The sequence below is a fragment of the Lynx canadensis genome, chromosome D4 (assembly GCF_007474595.2).
Source record: "Lynx canadensis isolate LIC74 chromosome D4, mLynCan4.pri.v2, whole genome shotgun sequence".
NCBI classification, from domain to species: domain Eukaryota; kingdom Metazoa; phylum Chordata; class Mammalia; order Carnivora; family Felidae; genus Lynx; species Lynx canadensis.
Genome location: NC_044315.2, coordinates 84,289,517 through 84,305,932, shown reverse-complemented (window position 1 = coordinate 84,305,932; position 16,416 = coordinate 84,289,517). Strand labels below are relative to the sequence as shown.

Genomic DNA, 16,416 nt, shown 5'->3' with positions numbered 1-16,416 from the left:
TTGGGAAACCATTACTGAGGGCTGGACGATAAGCAGTGCAGAGGAGATGTGTTAAGTGGGTAGAGTCTGTGGAACTTGGGAGTTGACTTCACGTCAACAAGGAGGAAGGCTGGGTAAGAAGTATTCCAGACTTGCGAGTGCCTCCTCATTCACGACTCTGAATCCTTAGAGGGCAGAATCAACCTTCATGATCTCTGCATCTGTAGTGCATAGCCTGGGACTTGGCACACGGTGGGTTCAGTAAATGTTTGATGAACAACTGAGATAATCCATTGGAGACTTGTGGTGTCATCATTGGAAACCCAGTTACAAGGAAAAAGAGCTGGTTTGAGTAGAGAAGGTTCATGAGTTTGTAGTTGATTATCCTATACAATTAGAATCAAATAGGTGCTTGGAGTTCTCTTCATTCCTGCAAAGACAGTCCTGAGTCACTTATTGTCAGCAGTACTTCCTTGGAGAGTTGGTGGATGTCCCTAAGAGGCCCTGCAGCCTTTTGTCCCGCCCAGGGTTAGAACCCCTTCCACCAGGGTCACTGGCCCCCAGCTGTTTATAAAATGCTGTCATTCCTGGTACCTGGAATCTGTTCAGTAGCCTGTCTAGTATATACAACTATTATCTCCATTTTCAGGGGAGGAGACTGAGGTTCAGAGAGGACGTGGTTTACCCGAGCCAGTCTCTGCCATAAGCAGATTTGAATAGAAGTCTTCAGATTACACTGGATCGTAACAAAGTCTGATGATTGAAAACAGTTGGCCCTAAGCCCTCTCTCCATTGACTTGGGCTGGAGTCACCACTTTTATATAGCTCAGAAAAGGCTACAGACAAAGTCTCCTTCTGGTTGTTTCTGTTGTTTTTGTCCTTAGGTGTTTGTGACTAAATTCACTAATTTTGCTGGCTGTCAAGGCTGTGTTAAGGAAAATGGGTTTGAACTGCTGTGGTTTTTGAGTACTGGACTGGATGTCAGAAACCTTTGCCATCACGGGAAATTCTGTCACTCTGGATTTACTATCTGCTCCCCACAGCTGAATTCCTCAGCAGTGTGATTTAGCACCCTGGCTCCCCATCAACCAGTTTTGGCATTTATTTGAATGCATTACCCCACTGGTTTCCATAAACTATTTTACAATTGTTTAAAATAAATGACTGTTTATTTCCACAAAAACCATCTGTATTTCTTTACAGAGTAGCAGATAACTGTACGTAAAATTTGGTAATGTCACAGTGACTCAAGTTAAGAGAAACAGATTAGATTGAAAAATTGGATGCTAAGGGACAGTGTTAAAGGTTTCCATCCTCTCTAACAAGTGATATCTGGATTTAAAGGAAGGGAAAAAATGTTTCTCTTTTAAAAGTAATATCAGGCCTCCTTTCTCCAAAGGGAAGTGCATTCATGCCAGCTGGATAGGAACAGGATAGGGACTGTGAGCATTCCTCTGCCCCTTCAGCACTCTCTCTGCCTGGGGTGGTGTGGAAGAGGCTCCTGTCCAGTGGCTTCCAGCCTTCTCCAAGTTTTGGCTTGTCCATGCCTTACCTCTTCTTGTTCTGACGTTGAGTGGATTCCCAGGCCTGTGTGTTGTAGTTCAGAGATCACTGGCAGGAAGCTCAGTGGGGCAGGTTGCTGTGGGGAGAGAAGAGAGGCCTGGCTGAGGGAACTGAGCTGATGGGGAGGCAGGATTGGCCCCTGACAGTGGTGGTCTTCCATTCTCCAGCCAGTGCCCAAAACAGCACCGATCTACACCAGCCCCGCCCATCCCCAGGAAACCCAACCAACCCCAACCCAGAGATGGAGCTGTCTTGTGATTATCGAAGCAGTGGGGACACATGGAGTCAGTTGGAGGTGGACCTCCCAGTCTGCTTTGGAGGAGGAGGTAGGTAGTCAAGGAGGTAGCCAAGCAAGCTGTGTTCCCACTTAGTCACCGAAATATACACTGAAATACACCTTTTGCTGTGACTGTCCCAGGAATGCAGAGATACTGAAATGTGCACTCCAACCTCAGTTTGCATACATTTAGCACAAGAGCCAGGTCCAGCCAGAGATCTGTTTAGCTGGGTCGCACAGAGCAGTCCAGAGGCAGTGGCACTTGGGCAGTTTGGACTTGTTGAGTAGGAGGGAGCGAGCACCAGAGACATGAAGAAACAGGAAGATGACTTCAGACAGAGGGACTATGATGAGCAGAGCACAGGGGCTTGAAACTGCATGGTTTGGGGGATATTTCTGGATTATTGTGTCATTAGGTGGGAGTTGAGAGGCGATCAGATCTGCCATCAGTGTGGCAGACCTTTAGAGGTTCCAGCCTCTGCTGAAGAATCATACCCCACTCCCCGCCCAGTGAAGTCTGGAAAGCAGAAGCAGAAACCCAGACTTGTGATCTATGGAGTCCTTGGAACAACTCTAAGCGGGAGATACTGTTATTATTCCTCTTTTACAGGTGGGAAAGCAAGGCATAGACAGTTTAAGTAACTTGCCCAGGGTCACATAGCTAGTAAGTGGTGGGACTGGGAATTCGAACCCAAGCAGTCTGGCTGATAAGGAGGTCAGCGGGCACTGCAGGGCACTCCCTAGAACACACACACACTCAAACTACTGAGTATAGGGCAGGGATCAAATCCACATCTTCTTCCTGTCCTCCCAAGGTGCAGGGATAGACCCCTATCACACCGTCTCTTGTCTCAAAGCCTGAGTGGAGGCATCAGGACAATCCCAGAAGGAGGCTGAATAGGCCAGACGGTAACAGTAGGGAGTCGCCCGTTGCTTTCCACAGCCCATCTAGAATCCAGGAGGCAGACAGGGCAGGCATAGTTGTCTAGCCTGTGGTGATAAGAGAAGCACATGGGCAGTCTGACCCTTGGTCTGCAGTCATGGCCTCTCTTTGTGAACAGCCTGGCCTCAGGTATTCCAGTGATTTTCACCTTTCCTGCCCAGCTCCTTTGGGCAGCTCTAGATAGCTCTGTGGTCCCCCCTGTGGCCTGACTCTGGACCATGGGAACCCATGAAAATGCTCTGTGCCATTTTAGTTCCTGGCCCCCCAGCTGCTTACATGTCTCTCCAGTAGCCCCTGAGCCCCCATAATCTGTGAGGAGCCAGAGATGATGAGAGGAGGCTCCAGAGGCCAGAGTCCATAGCGATCCTAGCTGGAATCACCTCTAAAATTATTTAACCTCATTTTTTTAATTGGATTTTTAATGACAGAAGTGATACCAATGCATGTCAAAAATCCAAACAAGATAGAAATCCATAAAGTAAAAAAGCAAAAGCCTTTGTCTTTGCTACCACCCCATCCTACACACAAAGGTGATTCTGGTTAACTGAGTAACTGTGAGAACAATCTGGCTGATATCTTTCCAGATTGTGTGTGGGTGTGTATTTTCAACAACGCTTCACACACACATATAAATGCACTTACATAATAGCTAGAGTTTTATTTTATTAATATGGTGCATACTCTGTACATTCTCTGTCTTTTTTAATTTAATAATGTATCATGGAAATCTTCCCGTGTCTTATTAACTTAGTTTATTTTTTTCCTCAGGTACATAACATCCCAGTGTACAGATATACTGTAATTTATTTAATCATTTCCTGCTGGAGAATATTTAGGCTGTGTGCAATTTTTGATTTTACAACAGTGCTGCAGTGAACATCTTTGAACATATATCATTGTGTACTTGGAGTAATGCTCCTCAGGATAGATTCCTTTGTTGGGTCAAGAGTCAAGGTTGTTCAATTTTAAACGCCACCTTGTTGAAGTCATTCTATTGAACAAAGATTATTGAGCACCACCAGAGAGCCTGTTGCTGTGCTGGAGCTCTTGGGAATAGAGTTGGTTTTATTAAAAAGCCCCTTCACCCTCATCTTCAAAGATTTGCAGGAGTGGGGGGGTAAACAATGACAAATAGGCAGAAATGCTTCTAATCCGGCATGCTCCATACACCCGGAGAAGCAAGGCCCCAAGGAAGTTGCAATGAAAGAGCCCTCGATTCTGACAGGGATTCAGGCAGGGCTGCAGAGAGGAGGGGAGATGCCAAAAGGTGTGCCTCCCTACTCCTCCCGGGAGCCCATCTGTGAGGCTGGGTGTTCAAGAAGAAATTTGTTCTAAAGAATTATGATGCTCCTGCATTTTCTCCTACACAAAGAAGGAAATCTCGGCTGTACGCCCTTTCCTTTCCTCCTCTTGGCACTTTCTGATTGATGATTGGAAATGATGGCAATACATAAACTATTTTTCTTTTTATTTTATGACCTGGTAATAGCAGTAACATATTTCCAGTAAATGTTTTCTATCGCAATAAAAAAGTTGTAACAAGACTAGAAATGGGTATAGTTAAACCCTAAAGAAATCATACTTTCAGAACTGTGGATTGAGGCAGTAACTCTGTAAATCATTTAACTTAGAGAAAGGTCCCCTCCACCCCAAAAAACCAGGGCAAGCAGCTGGTGTTCACTCTGAGTGCTCGTTGGATAGATGCCTGTTACGCGGGCTGGGGAGCCTCCAGTTTTGACCCCCATAAGACCCAACTACTCTCTGTCTTCCCACCTAGTTTCCCACCCAACAGCTTTACTCCTTTCTGAACCAATAAATCATCTCAACCTTACAATTCTTTTTTTCAACCCCCAAATCAAGAAGATTCTAGTACGCTCTATCTGGAATACAGTGTGGTAGTGTGGTTAAGAGCACGGGCTCTGGAATCACACACCTGGATTCTTGTCCTGGACACGCTGTGGGCACATGACTTAACCGCTCCACGTTTTTTTTTCTCCTCTGTAAAAGGAGGATGATAATGGGGCCTCCCTCATAGAGTTTTATGATTCAGAGTGCTCATGCATGTAAAGTGCTTTGTTAAGGGCCAGGAGTCCTCAGTGTCGCTTACTGTTGTATTTTAAAAAAAAGGGTAAATTGATGATTTTATAAAATTTGCAAAGCAGTACAACCACCAACATTTATTGAGTGCTTATTACGTCGTAGGCACTGTGTTGCACAATCTTTGCAGTTACCCCTCAAAGGTTTAGATCAGCTAATGTGCCCAGTGTCACATGGCTTGTAAAAAAACCAATATTTTAATCAAGGTCTTTCTGACTCCAAAACCATTGTCTAACCGCCACATGTCCACCTGCTAGGATTAGATACTCAGCAGGAGCAGAGATGTTAAAACTGGTTAAAACTCCTCAAAAGTAGTTCTGTCTTACACAGTCATGGCCTCCTTTGGCTAACGAAGATTCTGGAGCAGATAGTGTTGAGAAACTATGCTCTAAGAACTCCACAGTCAGGCAGAAGAAAAAAAAAAGGCATTTCCTTTCCTAATTGCAGGCAGAGCAGCCTGCTTCTCAGCTGGTCCTTGTTTAGGGCCTGTGACTCTTCAGAGAACGAAGGTCTGCTTTTTCTGGTTGTCCGGTGTCCTTAACATGCTCTAAAAATTAGGCCTTTCCAGCCTTTGTCTTTAATTTCTGATTCTAGCTGACACCTTCATTAATGGTCCAGTACAAGCTTTCTGTCAACTTGAAGACTACTGTGTAAAAGTGGTTTTGCTGTCCTATCAATAATGGTCATAATTTCCCCAATACTCTCATCAGCAGTGAATTGAGTCTTGCAGCAAAGAAATGGAAACCCCAGTGCAGTGGTTTTAAAGTGATTTGTCTTGTAGACGGCGTCTTATTTCAGTAAAATCAGGTCAGTGCGGCACTGCTGGGTCAGATGTAAGTCTGATACAAATTACTTGGAGGAAATTGATCATTTGAACGTTAGGTTATTTTTAACTACTGTAGCTTTTTAATATCTCTTTTTTTTCCTTTATTTACATCTGTTTTAATAAACTTTAACCATCATCATCAGGCATATTAAATGTCTTCTCAATTTCAGCCAAGCCTGTGAGGATAGGAAAGAGTACCCTCTACCCACCCCGCAGGAGTGACCTTCCCTGCAGAGTTTAGGGGTTTGCCACAGTTATGGCCTTGTTTAAACACTTAAGCCCACTCCTCCTCATCCGCCGGCTGGCCCCCTTACTGGGGTTTGTTTATTGCACAGACTGGCCCCTTGACCAGTCTGTTCTTCATTGCTATTGAAAGTTAATGGGGGCAAAATTGCATTCCCAAACATTTGAACCTGAAGTGGCCAGGGCCGAACTTAGTTGATCTCTGGTGATCGGTTCAATTTAGTTACGATTTTTTGCCATTAGGCTGGGGCTGAATGATGGTGATTTGGTTGAGGCCAAATGTCTGAAGAAAATTGGCTCTCTGATAAGAGTGCTGTTATCAGAGGGGGCTCCCTTCTCATTTACATTTAGATGAGTATTGATTATTTATTTACTCAGAGAAGTGAGATTCGTTTCCAATCTTATCTTTCTCGTCTCTGCTTGTCAGCAGAAAGAGAGATAGAGCTCCTGACATCAGGCCAAGATAACAGCACTTTGTAGTAAAGATAAAAGTTGGAATGGGCCTTTTTCTAGTCTTGACTGAAAGGATAAGTTTTAAAAATTAGAACTGATGGGTCATGCTTTCAAAACCTTTCCTGAAGGTTTTGCAGTTTAACTAGGCAGGAGAATTGGTTTATTGGAACAGCCTTGGTCTTTCTTCTTTTGTAATAGGAATTGTATTTAATTTGATTATATTCGGCTGTTTCACTGAGAGCAAATTGTGTATTGGCTCAGAAGAGGCTAAAGTGTGACCTTATTGTCATGTCAGCTTGTTCCTTTTTTATTATTTAAATTCCAAATTATCCAATCTGAGCCTCAGAGGGGGTATAAGCTACAGTGGCTATCACTTGAATATAATTCAGTGCTTACATTAAGATCAAGCAGAAAATGATTATAGTCTCCCCTAGAGGAAGAGTTGTAAGTGATGGCACTGACACTAAATGCAGATATTTTAGAATAGCTGATGTTGGGTCTGGGCTCTGATATTGACAGCGTCAGCTTGTCAGGGGTGGCTTTGGCTCAGTGAGGAATTCGGGATTCAGCCAGCCCCTGCCGTAGAGCAGGCAAGGCTTGGCACGGTTTGCCTCGAATGGACCTCCCTGCCACCAGTCTCCTCCAGCCCATTACCCACAGTGTCACCGGAAGAATCTTACCACAGTGTAAAGCTGATTATGTCACTTCCCCGCTCTGGTAGCATCTGTTGCTTATAACAGAGAATCCAAATCTTGACCGACAGTCTGGGCCAAGCCTGCCAACCCACTTCCCCTCGCACCCCAACACGAGCCTAGGCCTTGTCCACACTGAATTTCCCTCAGTCCGTGTGGGCTCTTCAGTCCCTCCTTGCTTTTGGACATGGTATTCCCTCTGTAGAAATGCGCTGTTTCCCCTGGGTCATCTGGCTCTGAGTCCTCCTTCAAGACTCTGCTCAGATGTTTCCGTCTTGGGGGAGTGGAAGTTCGGTGCTTCCCTCTTCTCTGTTTCCACAGCACCTTGCCGGTCCCTGCCTGAAGGGGAGCACTGATTGGGCTCTTTGGATAATAGCTGCTCCTGGGTCTTGCCACCTCCCCCAGCCTGCCTGAAGGCAGGAATCACTAATTATTCATGTCTGTGGCTGGGACATTGTGGATGCTTAGAAGATGTTTGTTCTACGGACATGCGGTTGGCATCGTAACTTCGCCTCTCCTTTGATACCTGTGCTGCCATGCTCAGCTCTGTGACCTTTACTCATCATTTTTAGACTGTTTTTGTAGAACCTAAGCCTAGGGAACCTTAGGAATCCTGGATGCCAAACAAGTCTCTCATCTTGTAGCTTAAAAGCAAACCTGTTTAAACAGATACGTACCCTCTCCCACCCTACACCCCCGCCTGGGACACACATGAGAAAGGATATGACATCTGCTTTGACGCAGCATTCCCCGCCACCATGTATCGTCCCTTAATAGGGCTGTTAGCCTGTTGGGACTCTTGGCCTAGGGGGTATACTTGCACCTCCCACAGCCACCTCTGTTCCAGCCTGTGCTAGCAGGAACAGCCGCCAGCACTGAGCACTGTGCTAAGGAGTCAAGGATCGTCTCTTCTAATCCTCACAGCAGCCTTCCGAGGAAGTTCTGTTATCCTCATTTTACAGATGAGAAAATACACAGAGATCAAGTAACTTCCCCAGAATGCATATCTGGTTGTGTTACTCCCTGAGAGGGTGCGAGCACCTGGAGTTTCCTGCTCAGAATCCAGCGTTTCCTCTTACTGGCTCATACTTCATCTTTTTCTGGCTACAAGAAGCTCTTTCAGATTAAAGCGGCTCTTGAAGGTGGTGAATGAAAAATAAGTGACATGAAGGCACATCCGCGGAAGTATTCCACCTTCGACTTCCTCATTTTTCTCCAGACAGGTTTCTTCAGACCCTCAAACTTGTTCTGATGCTCAGCAATAATAACGATAGGTTCATTCATTTATTTATGACTTCAATCCAAAGAGCATTTGGAACATATACACCCTTACAATAGGATAAAGATACATGTATTGAACAACTACATGAAAGGAAAAGGAAAATAAAGATCCAGAGGGTTCATTGTCCTGGAAATGCGTGCCCAGTCAGCACAGTTGGGTCACATGTTTAATGCTGAGCTTCCTAACGGGCAAAGGAGAAAGGGACGCTATCAGTTAGTTACAGGATTTATGTTAAACTGTCTAAAGATACAAAAGAGCAAGCCAGTTGCCCCAAGAAAGTGCAGCTTTTACCGAGAGGTCTGAAGGAAGTTTCTCCCCTTATTTCTTTAGAAATAAGATGCAGAATGGTTGAGGCTATGGTCTCTCTCTTGGGGCTTCTACACTTGCCTCCCGTTGAATTTCAACTCTCAGCTGGCTCTCAGCTGTTGAGGAATTGTGTGCTAAAACCTTTTATGTTTCAGCCAAGGATTGAAGGGATAGAGGAAGCTGGACTGACCATGTATGTATCCACCGTCCAACAGATACTACAGATTTTCTTTGAAACTTATGTGCTGAGATGTTTGCCTCAGGTTTACAAAATCCCATAAAAATCCTGCCTGGGTATTATAACTTGGAACCCTCCCAAAGTGCCCAGAGCAGTATTTTGTTCCTAGACTGTCCAGTGACATGGTGTTACTGCAATAAATACATCATTGGAATGCCCAAGCAGGCTTCCTTGTCGCTGCATAGTAACTGCTTTGCGGAATCTTCCTTTTGTGTCCACATCGACTGTGAAGTAGAAGGCATGTGGCTTCATGCGCAGCTGTGACATTTTAAAGCCTCTTTCCAAAGGTGGATGTTGCCTTGAGAGCTATGTCCTGAACCTTGTGAAAGAGACTTTTATATTTTATAAAATCATTTCCTTAGCAAAAATTTATTAATAGAAACTGACCTCACAGCTTGTCTTTTTTAAAATGGTTTTGGCTGCTGTTTTTTCTTTTCTCCCATGTCAGCTGCCTAAAAATTAAGCATTTGATAGAAACTGTAAGTTGATAGATCTAGTAGGTCTGGGTTGTCCTAATCTTGATTATCATTACCAGACTTTTATTAAAAACTCGTTATGAGGGAGGCGATGTGGTTCGTACATGTTGCAGAGTGCAGCCCTGGCTATGAATCCTAATCCCACCACTTCCTCTGGGACCTTGAGCCAGTTATTTAGCCTTTGTAAGCCCCAGTTTCTTCCCCTATAAAATGGAATTCATATTCTTTACATCCTAGGGTGACAAATCAGGCGATCTCTATAAAAGGTCTGGTAGAGAACCTGGCCCATAGTAGGCCCTGTTAATGTTATGATCTCTTAGTTTTGTTACAGTCCTGTGATGAGGATGTGGATGACAATTGACACTAGGTAGCACTATTCACGTATCCAACACTGCTCTGCTTTACAACTATTAACTCATTAAATCCTCAGATAGGCCCATGAGGTATTATTATCTTCCCCGTCTTACAGATGAATAAACTGAGCGAGGTTGAATTGCCCCAGAGTCATACAGCTAAGCTGCTCAGCCAGGACTAGACCAAGGCAATCTGGCCCCAAGCCCATACCCATAGCCACCGGCTTAAGTTGCTTCTCATACACACCCTGCCTCTCATTACACATACGGCTTGAAGTTATCAGTCTGGCCTTTTCAGGGGAAAGTGTATATGACAGGCTTTCCATGTGAGGGGTCTTCTCCACTGTTCAGGCAAGAATTAGGAGAGAAGTTGATATTTGTAAGAGGCAATTTTCCATTTGGGTTTTGATCTCAAGTCTCATCTAGAGCTTAACCACCCTGCTTTCCCTGAAGTCAAGACCTATCAGTCTTTTGCTAAGTTCGTAAATAGGTTTCCAAGTTGGTCTTTAGCTTTTATGGAAGAGTGGAGGGAGTACCCAGGGCAGAAGATGATGCTCAGAATTTCAGTTACTGACAAAACTGGGCACACATAGGCATATTCTTAAGGAAAGATGGAAGGAGAGAGTCTTCCTGGATGGATGGAAAAATAAGGTGATCCTGTCTTCATAAGGACCCAGGATACAGCCATTGGACAGGATATTTAGTATGTATGGATTTCATTAAAATAAATTATTTCAGATCATTTTCAGTTTGAATTTATAGAAAACCACAAGTTAAGTGATTCAGAACCCAAATGAAACAACAAATCTACAAAAATCTATAGTATGGTATAAACTATGGCCTCTTTATAATTGGCCAGTAATTTATAGTTCACTAGAGAAAGAAAGGTTCAAAACACACAGGCTTCAGAGCTTAAGACCCTTGGGTTTTATTTCCCCTGTCTTACTTCCTACCTTTGTGATCTTGGGCAAGTTACTTCACCCTGCCAACCTTCAGGGTCCCAATCTGTCAAATGGGGATAATAGTATCTGCCTCTTAGAGTTGCTGTGAGCATACACTAAGGTAACCTGTGGAGAGTGCTTGGCATATAATAGCCGTTCAGTAAGTGAGAGTCATCATCATATTAGGCTTCAGGGAGAAAGTTCTAAAGCTACTTTCATGAAAGAAACTGTTTTAATAGAAATATCTGCAAGACCTAAGAAACAAGAGAGTACATGTTGAATGATGGCAGTTATGACTTTGAGAGTGGTGCAGGGGCTCATGTTTGGGGACAAGGAACCTTTCCTAGTACCCCCTGCCCTCCCCTCCCCCCGCAATTTCCCTCATCATGTTTCCCAGACAGCTGCAGAGACTGGAAGGAAAAGAGTGCAAAGGAGACCAGCCTGAAATAACCCTGATGCACCCAGGCCTTGGCTCCCAGCGATCGGGAAAGGGGTGGCTCGTTTACAGTCCAGCTGTCAGGCACACAGCTCCAGAAGCCCAACCCCCTGTACCCTGGGCTCAGAGTCAGACTACGCAAGCCTAGGTTACAGGGTTACTTAAGATGAAAATAGCGAGCTACATAAACAGACGAGTGTCTGGTTTTGATTAAATTATCGCATGTGAAAGGCCCATTAGAGATGCCACAACGTGTGGTGATTATGGTATCCTCAGAAAAATGGTATAGTAAGAGATCAGAAGACTTATAAGTATATATGACATATTTTAAATGATAAAAGTAGCCTTTATTATAGGAAATGTAAAAAATACAGAAAAACACTAAGGAAAAATAAAAACACTCATTATCCCACTATCCAGTACAACCACTATTCACGTTTTTTAATGTTTATTTATTTTTGAGAGAGAGAGACAGAGACAGAGCATGAGCTGGGGGAGGGGCAGAGAGAGAGAGGGATACATCGAATCTGAAGTAGGCTCCAGGCATGAACCTTGAGATCATGACCTGAGCCAAAGTCAGAAGCTTAACTGACTGAGCCACCCAGGCGCCCCAGCACTATTCACATTTTGGAAATAACTTTGCAGTCTTTTTTCCCCTCTGTGACTTTACATATATTTTTTCACAATTGCAATCATCCTGCATGTATTGTGTTATAGTTTGCCATTTTCATAAAATAGCGTATTATAAACATGTTTTATAAAATTAAGTATTTTTGCAGCATCACTTTTAATATCTCTATGGCATTTCACAATATTTTGTTTAATCAGTCCCCTGTTGTTCTCTCTAGAGTGTTCCCAAATTTCGGCTGTCATAAAAAAAATGAATTATTATAGCTAAACTGTGTACCTGATTTCACTGTAAATCCATAGAGGTGGATGTCAGTGTCTTGCCCATTGTGTTGCTGGGAGGTACTGGGGGTGGGGCCGCCCAAGATTGTTTGACAGGCCAGCGTCTTAGAAAGTAGCTGTCTAGGTTCAGCAGTGACTCCCTTCCTAGTGGGCTGAAAGGCCCACAGCTATGAAAGGTAGGTGTTAGGGAGGGGAAAGGAGAGGGTGGATGGGAATCTTCTCACCAACTAAGTTTTCTGAAAGTTCAGCTGGGCATGATTTTTCTGTGATTACGTCCACCAGTGACATCAGGAATCAACAGCAAACATGCCTGGTAATTGACAGATATCAGTGGCAAGTGACAGGTATTGAATACTAGGAATTACCTGTGTTTCCATACCTTTATTTGCTAAATCTTTTTGAAATGAAAATATAACTGGTGTATAATGTTGACCTGAATGTAGCATATTAGAGTTTATAGGAATCATGTAGGCTTCTGAGCATGTATTTGCATAAACAGTTGTATAAGTATTTTGAGCATTGTTTACTTAGTAAAAGTTTAAGAGCTATCTGTAGTGTAAAAAAGACTGAACGTGTGTAATAACTCTGAGAATTGCTGATGAAATACCAATTAGAGGAAAGAGGGACTGTCCCATGAAACTGCAGTGCTCTCAGTGAACATAGAACATAGGCGAGGAGAATGACACGGAGGAGGTGAGCGAAATGCCTTCGATTGCTGAGGGAGAAGTACTGGGTGTGAATAACAGCAAGCTGACAACAGCTGAAGAACATATCTAAAAATATGTGTTCTGCCCGGGAGCCCCGGAAGGCCTCTGATGCTTTCCTCAGATCTCTTACAGCCCTCCTCTGTCTGACCAAACATGCCTTTCAGAGTCAAAATAAGAAGACAGTTTCTTACACCTCTAATCTTTTCAATAACCATTAACAACAGGAGTAGTCTTTTGAATCTGATCATTGGACCCGTTAGGTGTTATCTGAGAAGAACAAGATTGTCATTTGGCTTGACAAAGAAATACATGAATAAATGTATAAAATGCCCAGTGTTTTATTAAGATCTGCCAGAACCCCCTGTGTGACACAGGATGGCTAGTATTCCTGGTTTTCAGTATTATTGAACCTGTGTCTTTGTGTTTTCATGAATGTTTCAACAAAAACATGAATCAGCAGCCACTGTCTATCACTGTAACCCTGAAAGCATAGAATTTGTTTAACCTCACCTTTTTAAAATTTTTTTGAATTTTGGGGCTGTCATCATATTAGAATTCTACACATACTTTATCCCTGCTTATAATTGATTATGCATTATTATATAGTGATTATTAATAAGTACTTCTGTAGGAGTGCTTCCTATGAGGCAGGTGCATTACTAAGTATTTTTCCTGAATCGTCTGTAATCGTCACAGTAATCTTTAAGTTATAAGCATTTCCCCTATCACATATTCGGGAACAGAGGCTCCGAGAGGGTAGGTTACCTGCCTCCTACCTGAGAAACCAGGTAACCCTGTTGTGATTCCAGGTCAGTCTGACTCAAAAGCCATCTGCCTTTCTGGGGGAGCCGAGCAAAAACGGAGCTGATAATAGAACAAACAAGTGTGTGGAACCTTGTGCGGGGGGGGAAAAAAAACAAAACCCAAACTCTTCCTTCTTGGATAGCTAGAGCCCTCAGACAGACCAGCATTTTCCTAATGCTTAAATCAGCTTTTTGCCAGTATTTGGGTGTTTTGTTTTGTTTTTTTCAATATTAAATTCACTGTTTCAGACTTCCTCCCCTCCTCCTGCCCCTTTGATCTTCCAGGCCCTCAGTACCGCCTGGAGAAGCAGAGTGAGCCCAATGTCGCCGTGGACCTGGAAAGCACTTTGGAGAGCCAGAGCGCATGGGAGTTCTGCCTGGTCCGCGAGAACAGTACGTTGGCCTCCTCGCTCCATGCCCGCTTTGTCCGTTGCAAACATGCTTAGGAGTCCTGTGTTTGGGAACACTCAGTGGTCTGGCTTCCCTTGGCAGCTTTGAGATGACTTTTTTTCCCAAGGCAGAGCTCAGCCTCCGTGCCAAAAGTGTGTCCCAAAATGAAATGATTGATTTTATGCATTTTGGTAAAAAGTCTGCATCCTGTTTAGCCCTCTGTGATTAATATTTTTCTGTTGAACTGTATCTTCCTAAGTTAGGAGCAGCCCTGGAAGCAGCTTAGAAATAAATATGAGGCCTTTTCTGAGGAAAGAATATTTTGTACATAAAACAACTGGCCCCTGTCAGTATCACTGTTCAGAGTTCTAGTTTTAGAAAATTCTGTTTGCATATTTCTTAGTAGGAGGCAATGTAGTGTTTCCCAGAGCTATGCTGTAAACCCTTTTAAAACTTCGGTTAATTTCTTTCATTTTTTTCTTTAGTTTCCAAGTTGTGAATCTTTGCCATTCCCTCCTCTATACTCCCGCTGACTTACGGGGCAGGTGACATGAAAACTGAGATTATGGCAGCCAATTCTCTGCAGTTATTCCTGCTTTGGGGCATTTACAGAGGCTGTTTCTTCTGTGAGGAACACACTTTCCCCCACTCCAGTTAACTGTTTCTCACCCTTTGTCTCTGTTCAGATGTCACATCTTCAGAAAGGCCACCTGTGATCTCCCTGTCCCCTGTCACCTAAACCTAATCCGTTCCTCATTTGGGTGCCCTGTTAGGTTCTGTCTCAGAGCATACTACTTTTTCTTTATTATATATATATATATTTCTGTTTATAATTACATATTTTTCTCAATGATTGTTTGATTATCTCCCCCACTAGATTGTCAAGTCTGTGAGCACATCTTTGGCTCATACCAGGTTGTCCCTCATTATTTCAGCAAATACTTGTTCATCATTCACTCTAGGCCGATACTGTGGAACTTAGTAAATAAAGAATGAATGAATCAATGAATGAATGAATGAATGAATGTCAGTTTTTAGTCATGCCACTGGCCCTCTAAGCAAGACCAGCCTACTACTCATTGACCAGGGGCCCTGGCAGCCTCTGCTGGAGAGGCATGCACAAATTTCACCAGAATAGTGAAACACGATCTTGCCCTTAGCAACAAATTCTCAAAGGCAGAAGGTTGGTATCCCCACAGACTGCCGCCGGTTGTAAGTATCTTATATAAATATGCAAAGAAATAAAAATTAATTGGATTCCCAAATGCTCCAAAAATTCAAATAAGTAGTAAAAAAAAAAAAAAAAATGTTTATCCCTGTCAACAATCTAAGATAGAAACATTTTAAAGCAACAATGTAATTCTTTTCACCAATTAAATAAGCTAGGTGTTTCCGAAAGAGTCCTTATTGCTAGGGAGAAATAGGCATATTCAAATACCTAAGTTAAGGTAAGTTAATGTAACTGAAAGTATCAAGAGACCTAAAGATGTTTTCCCCGGCGTGTCTTTTTTTTTTCTCCTTTTTAATTTTTTTTTAACATTCATGTATTTTTGAGAGACAGGACACAAGCAGGGGAGGGGCAGAGAGAGAGGGAGACACAGAATCCAAAGCAGGCTCCAGGCTCTGAGCCGTCAGCACACAGAGCCTGACGCAGGGTCCGAACCCACAAACCATAAGATCATGACCTGAGCCAAAGTCGGATGCCCAACCAACTGAGCCACCCAGGTACCCCCTCCCTGGCATTTCTGCTTTTGGGAATCTATCTTAAGGAGAAAAAATCTAAAATGCAAAAAATATTTATGTGTATGATAGTTGTTAGATATTTATGATGTCTAACACTAGAAGAGTAGTCAAATAAGGTATATCTATATTGGAAAATTGTGCAGGCATCACCTTTTGGTAAAGGCAGACTAAGTAGCTTGGACAAATTCCCCCACTGAAGGTAACTTAAAAAGCTGATTTTTTTAGGGGCGCCTGGGTGGCGCAGTCGGTTAAGCGTCCGACTTCAGCCAGGTCACGATCTCGCGGTCCGTGAATTCGAGCCCCGCGTCGGGCTCTGGGCTGATGGCTCAGAGCCTGGAGCCTGTTTCCGATTCTGTGTCTCCCTCTCTCTCTGCCCCTCCCCCGTTCATGCTCTGTCTCTCTCTGTCCCAAAAATAAATAAACGTTGAAAAAAAAAATTTTTTTTTTAAAAGCTGATTTTTTTTAAAAAGCTGATTAAAATACATAAATCCTCACCCTAAAGTCATCAGAAAGCATGAGAAATAAAATAATTAATGGTCTATATCTGGAAGAAGATTGAACCAAAAGAAGGGAGATCAATACCTAGGAACAATTTTGTCCTGACATCATCTGAGTTTGAGGACTACAATATTTAAAGGAAATTTTACCACCTTCAAATTCATATATTACGAAAGAAGAAAGTCCAAGAAGTAATAAGCTAAGCATTCAGCTCAAGAAGTTAGAAAAGAAACCAAATAAAGAAACATAAAGAAAATAAAA

The 16,416-nt window shown here is 43.2% G+C and overlaps 1 protein-coding gene across 8 annotated transcripts in view; it reads left to right on the top strand.

Moving 5' to 3' along the window:
• The window catches only part of MAPKAP1 (MAPK associated protein 1), a 245,090-nt gene that overhangs the window by 167,156 nt on the left and 61,518 nt on the right, over positions 1 to 16,416 (top strand). For 6 of the 8 annotated variants that reach the window (XR_003964401.1, XM_030294468.1, XM_030294466.1 and 3 more), the window contains one exon: positions 13,810 to 13,917. The exons of 1 other annotated variant lie outside the window; for it this stretch is intronic. Coding sequence is in view for 6 of the 7 variants with exons in the window: in XM_030294468.1 (XP_030150328.1) it covers positions 13,810 to 13,917 (108 nt within the window). In the remaining variant the exon portion in view is untranslated. Of the gene's footprint in view, positions 1 to 1,709; positions 1,869 to 13,809; positions 13,918 to 16,416 lie in introns of all 8 variants that reach the window. One more of the 8 variants, XM_030294471.1, reaches the window with a different exon arrangement.